At 36.5% G+C, this 13,571-nt stretch overlaps 1 protein-coding gene across 3 annotated transcripts in view; it reads left to right on the top strand.

Annotated features, from left to right (window-relative positions):
• Positions 1–13,571, top strand: part of LOC306850143 (rho guanine nucleotide exchange factor TIAM2-like) — a 92,814-nt gene that overhangs the window by 64,819 nt on the left and 14,424 nt on the right. For all 3 annotated transcript variants that reach the window (XM_079385602.1, XM_079385603.1, XM_079385601.1), the window contains one exon: positions 3,620–3,711. In XM_079385602.1, the coding sequence (XP_079241728.1) occupies positions 3,620–3,711 (92 nt within the window). The remainder of the gene's footprint in view (positions 1–3,619; positions 3,712–13,571) is intronic.

The following is a 13,571-nucleotide window of genomic DNA, read 5'->3' as shown; positions in this document are numbered from 1 at the left end:
ATTACCGCCGGGCTTTCAGACACAACATTCTTCATTTCTTTATAGTTCTGAGTTTGAGGCAGCTTCTATCGCGTTATTTTAATAACAGCTGTCAAGTAAAGAGTGTGTTATTGTAACACTATTATTGATAGCTCATCGGCAGCTTTATTTCCAGAAATCCCTTTATGTGCTGGTACAGCAGAATCCGACTTTCCTTCAAGAGCATAATACTTCATTCATACTTCATTTATACTGCAAAGTTTAGCATCAACCCAAATACACACGGTTCAGCTATGAATCTGAATAAAAAAAAGCAAAAAAACAACAGTGTTTTTGAGCAGGGTTGGAACTAAACTCTGCAGGGCTGTGGTCCTCAAGGAACTGAATTTTGCACCCCTGAATTAGATGGCATTTATCTGGAATATAGGCTTCCTGTGTTTGGACAATTTCATAAACGTTTTCCTGAATATGCTTCTTAGATTTTACACTACCTAGTTTACAGCCAGAACTGCAACCAGAACGAGACCAACTTACATTATTATTGTCTATAGCAATGATAATTTAATCACAGAAGTATGTATATGATATAGGCCTGTAGCCTATATGAAGAGTTCAGATGCAAAAGCCTCTAAGTGCCATCTGAAAGTTTCTTCTAAAATGAGCATTTTTCTCAGGTACAGGTTCTTTTCATTAAAGTGAAATAACTGAACATAAACGAAAAATGCTAATTTAATTTCAGATGGCATTTAGGCTTTTGCATCTGAAATCTTCATATATAACTGACTAAATAAAAATAATAAAAATAATTATGAATTATGAACTTATGAAAACTTAAAAACTTATGAAACTTAAACAATGAATCCTTAATTTATTTATAATTTTCATCGGGGATGCCTTGCTTGGTCGATATCTTACAACATTAAATACAGGAGATAAGATATTCTATAGCAAGAACATAGAGATGAAAGCACGCGTGCGAAAGTGATGGAAATCCACCTGCGTGCATTCATATATATCCACTCTTCTGTTACAATAATACACTCTTTACTTGACAGCTGTTATTAAAATAACGCGATAGAAGCTGCCTCAAACTCAGAACTATAAAGAAATCATGTCATTTTTATGTTTGTTCAAATCATATTCGGACGCAACATTCATCTAGTTCAATATATAGTTCATCTATAGCAAATTGAACTGCAAAGCCTTACACGGAGAGTGGTTTGCTATGGTGCGAGAAAGTCAGAGTTGTGAGATATAAACTCGCAATTGTGAGAAAAAAAGTCAGAATTGCGAGATAAAAAGTCAGAATTGCGAGATAAAAAGTCAGAATTGCAAGTTTATATCTCAGAATTGCGAGTTTATATCTCAGAATTGTGAGAAAAAAAGTCAGAATTGTGAGATAAAAAGTCTGTCTGTCCCACACATCCTCGTTTTCATTTTCATCACATACCAAATAAAGTAAGAAAAAGAGTGGGGCAGCTGAGAGAATGTACACCATGAAACTAATCAGATTTAAAACAAGCTGATTTCTGTCATATTGTCTGCAACTAGCTGGGGATCAAACAATCCTTAGTGATCTTGCAGTGTGCACTTGGCTATTGGGGCTTCAAACCAATGTGCAAAATGGTGTTTAAGATCTTTAGTGAAATTAATTCTGTCCGACTGCAAGCCAAATCACACAACAATGCATCATAGAATGCTCTTGGTACAGCATGCTGAAAAAAGAAATGGGAATATTCAGTCTTTAGAATAAATAGGTATATCAGGACACGTGTCAAGAACAAAGGTGCAGTTTCTCTCTGTAATTTTTATCACAAAAACATGGTTAGTTACTTAGGATTCAGTTAGTTACCTATTGATTAATTACTTAACTTGACAGTCACCCCATTAATAAAACTTAAACTTAAAATCTTGTGTGATACTTTTACTTAGGCCACACTGGCACACTGCTTATGCTTGAGTGCATCTTCATTGTAGTGTGAGTAATAACTCATAATCTTTTATAATCAGGGCTTTCATTAGATACATCAAAGCACATGACCTCCATATTTTCTATAATATGTGCATTTCCACACTCACAACAAAAACGTGTGAGTACATACCATGGTTTTCCTGTGTAGTTGTTTGCAAGCCTCTGTTCCTGTCATTGAAACCACCCTTCAGTTTAGCAACACAGGGTGCAACCATGGTAAATCAACAACTTGCACAACCATCAAGAATTTGAAGCATCAAGAAGTTGAAAAATGATATATATTACCCTGCAAAAAGCAGAGACAGTTTATGGTTGAAGATTATAGTCTCCACAGTTAAATTTAGAACTGAAATAATCAAAAGTGCAGGAATAAGAATATTTTTACCTATTAATTTTTATCTTAGACAAGCTTTTTGGCATTTTTGTTTGTATTTTGATCATCTCTGTGCTTTATTAACAAAATATGAAGTCAGTTTACATTCAAATTACATTCATGTAAGCATTTCCCATTTGGTGTTCTTGGCCTGTATGACATTTTTCTCAGAACTTGAACTTTGTGTGTGCAGTTCATTGAAGCTGCCAGGTGAGCACTATTGAGGGGTCTGTTTCTGCTATGTACTTGTCCTCCTGTTGTTGTGCATCTGGGCCATTCACTTCTTGCTCTGTCCTGGTTAGATCCGATTTGCTTCCTTATTTCAAGACAGTAGTGCGTGGAATAGGCCTATTTTCTCTGAAGAACAACAGTTTATGAGTTGCTAGAAGAATTAGTTTTTTGTTGGCCATTTTCAAGAAGCAAACGTAACTTGCAAGAAATTCTAGGTACTGAATACTGAAGCAGCCAATGCTGCAATTTTCAGCATTTCATTAATCAGTACAACCATTTCAGCTGTCAATAAAAAGAAACACATTGGGTACTAATGTTATACCTTTAAAATTATTTTTTAAGAACATGTAACTGTTTTCACAGTAATCTTGAATGGCTGCTGAAAATTAGGCCTTTCCATCACACAAAGACATTTTTAGTATATACAGTATATAATATATATATTTATAGTGTATATGTATGTATGTATGTGTGTGTATGTATGTGTATATATATATATATATATATATATATATATATATATATATATATATATATATATATATATATATATATATATATATATATATATATATATATATATATATATATATATAACAAACATTACACTGTTTCACATATAATACATTTGTTTGCTGCAGCATAGCTGCAGGAGCTTCTATTTGTCTGTGGAGGCGCTGTAGTGCCAGATATATTAAAACCATTTAGGTAACTGCACAGAAGTGAGAAGAGCACTGTTATATAATTAGTTCCGAGACAAACTGCTTTGCTCGATTTTCACCAAAAAATGTGACACGCTTGACATTAGCAAAGGGCACCAGCATAGAGATCCCATATTTTATAAGTCTCATAACTGTTTAGAGAGATTTTTAAGCATCAATTTTTTTTGTGTGTGTGTTTTACTCCACATACACTTTCTGCCAGTTCAAACTTTCAAACTGGTGAATTGAATGTGGTACATTACTTACCAAATCTCTACAATTCCAATATAGTGCTGCGTACAGTTTTAGTATTGGCATCTTTACTTGTGTATGTAACATATTGCCTAAAATTTCTCTCCTCAGATGTGTCCTGTGTGGCAGAAAACTTCGGCTTGGCTGTAGATGATGGTCTTCAGAATCCATACCACAAACATCGACCAGTGCAGCACAGCAAGGTAAAGAATAATCCATAATGTATTTATCTAATTCTTCAATTCCACAAATGCTGATGGCCTATTGTTTTGCTTGCATCGTGGGATACTCACAAATGTCCCCTCAATGAAAACAGATCAATAAACATGCTAAATAATGTTTAATATCTAAACGTTTTCTGTGAGTGTTGGGGGATAAAAACGGTAGGATTAGCATAATATAAAACAATAGAAGCACATGGAAAAAATATCTAAAGAAGATAACAAAACAAATGTGTGTATGTGCGTGTGTGTGTGTGTGTACATTTTGAGCAGCAGCTGCATTGTCAAAGCTTGTCTGCCAGTGTTCGTTATCACTTAGTAATTAGCCTCTTCATGAATCTTTGGCCTTCACACTGCTTGCTTATTACTGTCACCAGCACAAGAGCTTGTATTTATGCTGAAGGCTAAACACACAAAAATATAAGAGTTACAGAAACACATATTGAACTTGATTAGTCTTCACATGCTAGGCTGAAGGATGTCATAGACCTCTCAAAGATGCATGTATGTTTTTGTGTACAGACAGTGCTTTAACACTGCACATGAGTTCTCCTTGAATTCTATCACTTCCATTCATCACAGTGAGGATTTTTTTTTTCTCGTTTGTCAGACCAGGGCCCCATTTTTGTACATTCTTTTAATGCATAGAGTTTAATACAGGCTTCTTTTTTTTTTAATTACATTCTAAGTGACATTTCTTTAAATATATTGTCTATTATCATCATACTCAAAACCTTTAATTCGAGTTGTTGTAAGAATAAATTCCATTCTTCACATATGTAACAAGAAGTCCTGAAACAAGTGTTTACTTGTTACTTTACATGTTACTCTGTTGTCATTGTGTTGGAGCTGTTAATATAACTAGTGCAAACTTCTCAGTTAATTTACTTGTTCATACAGTGTGGTTGCATCTGCAATGAATAACTTTTTTGGTCACTTAGTTATGTTTTGTGGTCACTAAGTTGTCACTTTTTTTAATGAATGATTATTTTAACAGATTAATTTAAATTTAAATAAATGTAAAAAACATCCAGTGTGTTTTTTCAGTCCCTATAAATAATATCCCCTTTCTCAAATCAAGCCATTCTCAGCTTCTTGGCTGTGTGATGTCACACAGACCCAGGCTCCTCCCACAATTGTTAATTGACACTGGTGTTTTAACTTAGACCCGCACTGAGTGAGCTGTCATCAGTCCGCCATTGTTTTGATGCTGGAGCAGGGACATAGACAAGAATGTCTCCTAAGCAACTGAGTTGTTTTGTTGTTGGATGTAATAATGAGCACAGCAGTCATCATTTACTCCCGACATCTGAGCCGCTGAAGACACGGTGGATTTGTTTTTGAAGGGAATGTGCCCCAATCTACCTAAATGTGTCTACGTTCGCACAAATCATTCGTAATCCAGCCTCACCTACAGAAGGAGTATAAGGTTATTTTATGAATCTTTGCAAATTGCCTTTCCTAATAACATGCTAGTTAGCAAGTTCCGCGGCTAAAGTAAACAGTCTCATGAGAATGGCTCGTCACCCAACAGAAGAGAGGGGCGGGGTCAGCAGAGCTCATTAGCATTTAAAGAAACATGCACTAAAACGGCTTGCTGTGTGCAGAGATGTTTTTGACAGGGTAAAAAAGGTGTTGTTTTACACTACCATTGAGACATTTTAAGTATGCTATAGAGTTTTCATTAAGACCCTAAAGAATCATATCAACTTGTGGAAAATGGACATTCGATGACCCCTTTAATAAATTCTACAGCACTACATCTATCAAACATCAATCCCCGTCAAACCCCCTGTAATTCACACCCTACCAACATTTTTTTTTTCACAGAAAATCTTGTCACCTCATATTTCTAAACCTTATCACCTCATATTTCTAAACCTTATCACCTCATATTTCTCAATTTTTAGTTTGAACAACTTTTGAGTTGCTGCAACACAAGTAGCTGACTAGACATTTGCATTACAGGCAGATGTACAGGTGTACCTAATAAAAAAGCGAAAATGTGTTGAAAATGTATGTGTGCTTGGATGTTTTGGTGTTTGCTTTATAGAAATGCTGTACAAAGTCATATGTGGAATCCTGGCTTCCAAAGTCCCTTGTGTTTGTTTACATTTTCATAAATAAGATGGGTTGCTTGATTTAAAAGTGGAGTGTCCCATGAAGATTTGCTTGTTTCTTAAACTGAGCACAGTAAACAAGAGGTCTCCCAATCTACAGAGATTTATTTTTCTTTGAGTTGCAAGCCTGTTCCACTCTTGATGTGCAAATGTATTAATTAAAGGCTCATGTTGATGAGCTGCACTGCTCATTGCTTATTGCCTTCCCACACTAGAATAAATAACACGGGAAAACACTGAAAAATGTATGTTTTCAAAAGTTCATAAAGTGTTTTCAATCCAATTTTCCAGATGGTGAGTCCAAATTCATGTGGACAGTGGCACCTCTGAGTGCATTTTTGCTCTAGTGGAACACAGCTCTGCATGTTATGTTGCGATTTTTATATATTACGAATTGTAGGCTGTCTTACTGAGTTCATGTTAATGATCTCTTTTGCGAAGCTTTTTTGCTTGTGGCTGTGAGAAGCTTCAGTTATCATTCTGTAATTGCTGAGGAGGTGGATTAGACGGGGGGAGGGATCCTTTTTATTGTTTGCAGATGAACAACTGTGAGTCCCTATGCACATAGCAGTTCATAATACTCCTGTATCTGGGTCCGTTTGCAATTGAATTTATGAATTGCTGAGAGCTGTGAAGAGAGCTGTGTGAAACCGTTATCAGAGTCCATAGGAAACACATTTCTTTCCTTGCTTTGTAATTACTTGTATTAAAATTCTGTAAATTGATTTGATCATGATATGGCTGCTGTCACACGACCCTAAATTAGTACCTCTGTTAGGGTTGAAGAGAGGGTAGTTTATATGATTGAAATAATGTGTCAGTATGTCTGGCACAAACTGTAGTGTGGTATATAATGTGCCGTTGCAGGCAGCATGGGGCTGTGTTTCCATTGTCATTATTTGGGTGTTTGGTAACACTTTAGTATAGGGACCAATTCTCATATTAACTAGTTGCTTATTAGCAAGCTATATTATTAACATATTGGCTGTTTATACGTATTTATAATGCACATATTCTGCATGACCATATTCTACATCCCTAATCCTAACCAGTACGGTACCTAAAACTAACAACTACCTTGCTAACTATTAATAAGCAGCAAATTAGGTGTTTTTATCAGGCAAAACTCCTAGTTAATGGTTTGTTTTAAGAATTGGACCTTAAAATAAAGTGTGACCGGTTGTTTGCTACCACTTTCCAAACTTTGCAACTTTTTGATCTATTGAGTTTCGAGAGTTATCCTACTGGAAAATGACAGTCCATTTCATAACCATCAAAGACAACCCTCTAAAATTCCTCCACTGTAAAATCTATGACGATTACTTTGTGGATATAGTCTAGTTTCAGGAAATTAAGCTTATTTATAGGCAAAGGAGCTGTAGTATCTGGGAAGGCTCTTGATATCAAGCTGTGAACTAGCTGAGCTTTTAAGTTTACTTCATTAACAGAAGTATTTGACGACATGCTTGAAGTTGGAAAGTCTTGATCATTCCAAAAATATATCTTTGGCTGCAAAAACTTATACACACAGCCAAGCAATGTGTTCTCACAAGCCAGTTTGGGAGCTACCCCATAATTTCCAATTACCAGACCCTCAGTGTTTATCATTGAACTAGGGGGATGGGAATAACTAAGCCAGTCAGTCAGCATATGGCTGAGAGCTGACTAATAATCAGGGCTTATTTAACAGTCCTGTACACAGCCAGAGATTGAGAAGGGATCCGTAGAACAGGAACAAGTACTGCCCATGGGACGGGGTCACCTCCAATGGCAGAGCAGACCAAACGGGATGCCAGGCCATGCATCTACCTCGCCTCGCTCATTGAGCTCTGCCTCTGTGAGCACTCACCAGTCGAGGTTCTCTGTTCCTTCCTTGCCATGTGCTGGTTCTGGCCAGACTGTGTCAAGGAAGGCAAGGATATCTTCTTCAACTCAACTCTTCTCACTCTACATCGGTTGCTCCAGAACAAGCTGGCCCGACTGCTGGAGGAAATTGCTGCCTGCCTGGCCTGCCAGAATGTTGCAGAAGGATCGGTTTTCATGGTACCAAAAGCTCTTATATTTATATGAGGGCGGATTTACTCCTAATCCGTTTTATACCAAATAATTTCAGTTTGTTAATTGCATTGGTGTTGATAATTAACATCGAGTTAACATCAATTTCTTGTTTTTGCTGTAATCGGGCACATTATTTTGACAGATTGGGTTTCAATATTAAAACTTGCTTGAAAAACTCAGTGGATGATGAAGAATAATAATAGATTAAAATGTGCACTAGAGCATATAACTGCAAGTGCCGTTTGGATTGCCTGGCTATCCACGTCGATTTATGTGTGTGTGTCTTTATTTATCGGGCTTTAAAAAGAAGATGGCTACATGGCACAATTGCTGTAACCTCAGGGATGAATCACAGCCTGTCAGAGCCTCTACAGCGTGACAGGACATTTTCCTCTGAGCAATGGCCAGTGCTTTCTCCAGGGACATTACATCCTCTTGGCTTCCCATATGTTTTTTATTTTATTATGTTGTATGAGCAAGATCTTGTTAGTCTGGGTTTCCAGGAATTAACACAATAAAATGAGTGTGTCAGAATTGAAGTGCTGTAAGAGTTACTCGCTGTCTGTTGGTGGTGACTTGTTGAAGAGGGGAGTTAGCATTAGTTTAACACCTTGCCCACAGAATATGCCAAATGAGGATAATCCTTCTCTTGGCAGACGTACAAGACCCATAATCCTTCAGCCTCCCACAGTCCCTCTCCGGTGACCTTAGAAAAGTCACCACTGTTTGTTCTTTGTTTTGGTTTCATTCAGCTAATAAAGTTCCAGAACTCAGTGATAGTATTCATGGGATTTCCTTTTGTTACATGGACTCTTTTTTTGTGCACGTTGCTTTGGATGATGTTGGTTTAATGAGTCTAATAGTATGTTTTGCAGCTGTAAACATGCTTTAGTGCAGAACTAGCCATTAAGGATCTTTTTAAGCAGGGTACATTAACAGTCAGTAAGAGCTATAGGTTTATAAACAAATTGGGCAAATTATACTTCTTAAACAATACAAAGTCCTTGAACACGAAAAAGCAATAGAAATTACACAGACCATTGGTTCCAAGCCACATTCATACTTCCCCCAAAGAAAATTTTATTGTCCAATATAATCTACTCCTGTGTATTTTACGCAAAATGTGGTTCTTTACTTACATTTCCGTTGTTGCTGAAACATACAGACAAAAAATAATAATCTTGTGAATATTGAAGATTTTGATTATACTGTATATTTTATCTTCCACATGAGCAAGACATTGATCTTTTTTGTGTTGCCGGGGAAAGCGAAACTAAATTACCACAGTGTGTAATGTGCATTACAAATAAACTTGACTTGTCATGCCTAGCTTTGCCTTGCCTAACAAGCATCAGATTTGTTACAAGATAAAGACCTGCACCCACTAAATGATAAAATCTTGCGCAAACACAATGTATGACTAGTAATGCCTGAACAAATGACTTGTTGCATTTAAAATAAAAAACCTTATGATCTAAAGGTCTGACTGGCAAGTGTTTGTTCGGTGCATGTTTAATGTGTTGTTCAGATCCTAACAAGGTTTGCAAAATCTGTATTTGAAATAAACAACACTCTGAGAGGCATCTCTGTTTACTAACCATGGGCAGCGCACTGGTTTATTTTGACTACTGTGCGGAACCAGACATCAGATGTAATCTAAGAATAGGATCTTTGCCTGAGAGCTGTGTGGTAGCCCAGAGCAAAACACTGAGGAGAGTTCAGGCTTGATGTTTATGGAAAATTTCAGACTATTTTGAGACTCTTTGAAAAAGAGATCTATTTTTAAATCAAATAAAATCATTGTCTTTTTCCTTCTCCTCTGTGACGGTGTAGTTCTGGTTGATATTTTCAGACAATTCTCTTTACAGTATGTGGTAATGTTAGCCTTAGTGTTCACAGGCCATCCAGAAACGTTTCCATTGTGTTGATGTTATTGAAAGGCTAGGCTACTGGTAGTGTTTGCAAACTGTCTGAGCACTTCATTATGCTCTCTGGAAACTGCAGCGGGGTCATGTGAGCCAGCAATTGATATGCAGATTTGAGTGGGCAGCAGCAGTTTCAGTGTAGCGTCTATGTCCACAAAACCTGCTAGTGATCGATTTTTAGATCCTGTCAGAAAGCCCTAAGCTTTAAAAAGATACTGTAATGGGCCTAACACCAAGGATTTTTGAAGTGCAGTTGGAAGAGGGAGACATGTCATGAGTTAATGTGGAGCAAGAGTGTGAGTGTGACAAAACCAGAGCTGAACTCAACAAACATGCCAACTTTCAGGGTGGGCAAGATTAGAAGGAAGGGCTGTTCTCTGGCCAGAAGGACCAAGTTCCATTCCATAGCTGCCTGGAGGATACTTTATAGGCTGCTTTTCATGGTGAGTCTATTTATGGGTCAGAACAAGAGGATGGATTGCATTACAATTTGGAGCAGATCGATCATTTTCAACAAGAAAAAATACTGATCCTGATTAATTATTAACAGGGTTATTTTATTAAGGGTTAGTTGTATGAATTATTGTTTATTTAGCAAGTAAATTGTGTATTATTGCAATTCATCATGTTTTAAATGTTAATAAATGAAAAAAGAGTCTGATCCATTAGAGATTGAGCCTATTTAATGTTAAGAATTGCTTATTAGTGTTTGAGACAAATACTTTAGATTTGCAGTTACAGGATGAAACACTTTAACACATAAATAAGCAACCAACTCTATTCAGTTTCTATATTATCACAGTGTTTATTTACTTATTTACTGGTGGTGGACAAGGAGATACCCCCCTTACTATGTAAAGCGCTTTGAGTGCCTAGAAAAGCGCTATATAAATGTAACAAATTATTATTATTATTAATTATTATTACTTATTTGAAATATTTGCATTATTTATGCATTTTAAAACATGGCTCTTAAAAATAATACCAAAAACATTAATTTGTATTGTAAAAAGAATTTGTTACTACATGTGTGTTAACTACACATTTTGTGTAGTTATTCCTTTCTCTTGATCATACATTAATTTAAAGATGCAATATCAAAGAAGTGGCCGTCTAGTGTTGAGGTGTTACTCAAGGATATCTTGTAAATACCTGTCAAGCAAAAAAGGAGCTTTTAAATTATTTGAAGTTGTTTGAGTTGTCATCTCTGAAAAGCCAGCCTGATGTTAACGTGTTTTATTGTGGGCTCTGTCACTTTTCCTTTACTCTTCTCTGAACAAGTTTTCTTTATTTTAACAATAGGCATTTCCTTAGATGGTTGCCTTTTGAGTGATCCATTGTGTTAATGATGTTGCTTATTAGTTATGGCTGCAAGCTGTCAGGACTATTAACACACTTCCCACCACACTGCACACACTCTAATAGTCAAACCGTCTTCTTTTTGCTTGCAGACATGACATAACCGCATAAAGATGACATTTCCCAAGAAATATGACTTGACCGCTCAAATTATGAATCATTATTACAAGTGTTGTGAGTCATGGCAAAGGTTAAAGGTTTTATATTTTTGCTCAATAATTTGCTCAGTAATTGATTAAAATATGCTGTAGTTCACCTTTGACCAAGTTGAATGCTCACTAAAGACTCCAGCTTACTCTGTGAAATTTGTTTTCAATTTAGACATGTCTGAAAATGGTATATCTGAGAGGGTTAATACTTTGTAAATAGTTCATCTGTTTCCACCAGTTTGACCTGTTCAAGCAGATGTGAGGGCCATTTACAAACATCATAAGCGGGCTTGACAGGATAATGAGTCAATCATAGTTCAGCAGAGGCACCTCCCTCCTCTCAAGTGACTTTTTGCCTGTATTTTGTAGTTATTCCCTTCACATTCATGGCATGCTTTAGTGTAATAAGAATACAGTGAAACCAAGGGATGTCAGTGAGGCGCTGCATTCCTCTGAAACTGTATCCACTGTTGGACTGTGACCCCGTTTACATGCACTTCAGAAAACGGCTTATTCCAGGGTTGTTGCAGAAAGCAGCATTCTGAAACATCATGTAAACACGTAGTACTCCATATTTCTTATGCTTTTGAAGGGATTAAGACGGCTATATGTTTCCACTGGAGAATGTAGCTTACATGTAATTTAAACAGAAGTGGAATTCTTGCAGATTTTTTAGAGTGTGTGTTGAGAAGACAGGATTTTATAGGGAGATGAGAAAGATGGGGAGAAACCTGCTCACTCACAATGTTGCATGTATAGAGGGGTTAATAGTGAGCCTATTAACTTTTATCTTTATTATCTTTTTTTTTGCATGCATGCACTGCTTTCAATCCATTTAATGAGTGTATAGTAATGCATTTTGAAGATGCAGCGGGCCCCACTTACAACTATATTTAGTGTTGTCTATCACATTCAGATAACCTAAAACAGATGTTAATAAGGTCTAAGTGGGTCCAATGCGTCATTCGGATCTCAAACTTGCACTGCCACGCAGTTTTGCTCTTCTGCAAACAGTGAGCTGTGAACATTTTCTGTCAAGGAGGATAGATTGTGAGACTGAAGCTTTTTGACAGCTGGTATCATTGAAGGAGCTGTCATCTAGGGACTTGAGAGTAAGAAATTGAGAACTGAAGCTTTCAACTCTTATTTCTTATGTTACTGTCTTTTTCACCTCCACATGGTTCCTTTATCATTGTTAATTAGAATTTGGGTCACCCAGCATGCAAACAGAAACATTTTATGCAGTACCATTCTGTCATACTGTATTGGCCTGTTTGCTGTTCCGATTGTCACAGTGACTTGGCATGAATTTATACAGCCATTTCACACTCAGTGTAAATGTATGTGTGTAGTGAGAAAAGCCATAATTTTCAGGTGCTTTCGTGAGGTTAACAGGAACCTGTATGGAGTCTTCACAACCTGCAGCGCTCCTCTTAACCTCCTGGTGACTGCAGCAAAACAAATGACACATGCACTAGCCACAATTACTGTTATCTGTCTGTGCCAGGCTGGGGTTTCCCACCGACTCTAGCACAAGGTGCTCGATTAATGTGTCCACATGATGTCTCCTGCCTCCCTCTGCCTTTTATCTAGGTGTTTTGGAGGGTTTTTTTTTTATTATATCCTGAAATCTAGGATGTTAGACTATAACACTTTAGAGTGTTGGGGAGACTCATGTAACTTCCTTTTTTCCTTTATTCTGTCGCAGTTTATAGGACTTCATGTTGTTCCAAACTGGTTTGCATTTCTTTCTTCTGTGGAAAACAAAGTAATATATATATTTTTTAAATGTCTTATTTACTAGATCAGTGTCTTAATTACTTTTTTCATCCATATAACAGAAGTCAGTGGGCTCCAGTGTTCATTTGGATTCATTAGACCCCACAAACTTTCAAAATATTATCTTTTGTGTTCCACTGAAGAAACTCATACATTAGGGAGATTGAATGATGACACAGATTTCAGTAAAAAATTTAAAAAGCTTAATGCAGCAGATTCTTTATTTGATAGTTTATGGCCAATCTTTAGCCACAGAATTTACATGGCTTTATACATTAGCAATTCACCAATGTGTTTTCAAATCTTAGTTTGCTATGAAATAAAATCTTATTTGACCTGTTGGACATTAACTGCAAGACTTTAATACACTATTCAGATTCAGTCCTGCATATTAATACATTTGTCACAGTGTGTACTTACTGTAGCAGCAGAAAGAATAAAACTTATATTCA

Source organism: Barbus barbus (assembly GCF_936440315.1).
Source record: "Barbus barbus genome assembly, chromosome: 30".
Lineage (NCBI taxonomy): Eukaryota > Metazoa > Chordata > Actinopteri > Cypriniformes > Cyprinidae > Barbus > Barbus barbus.
This window is presented reverse-complemented; position numbering and strand designations above follow the sequence as displayed.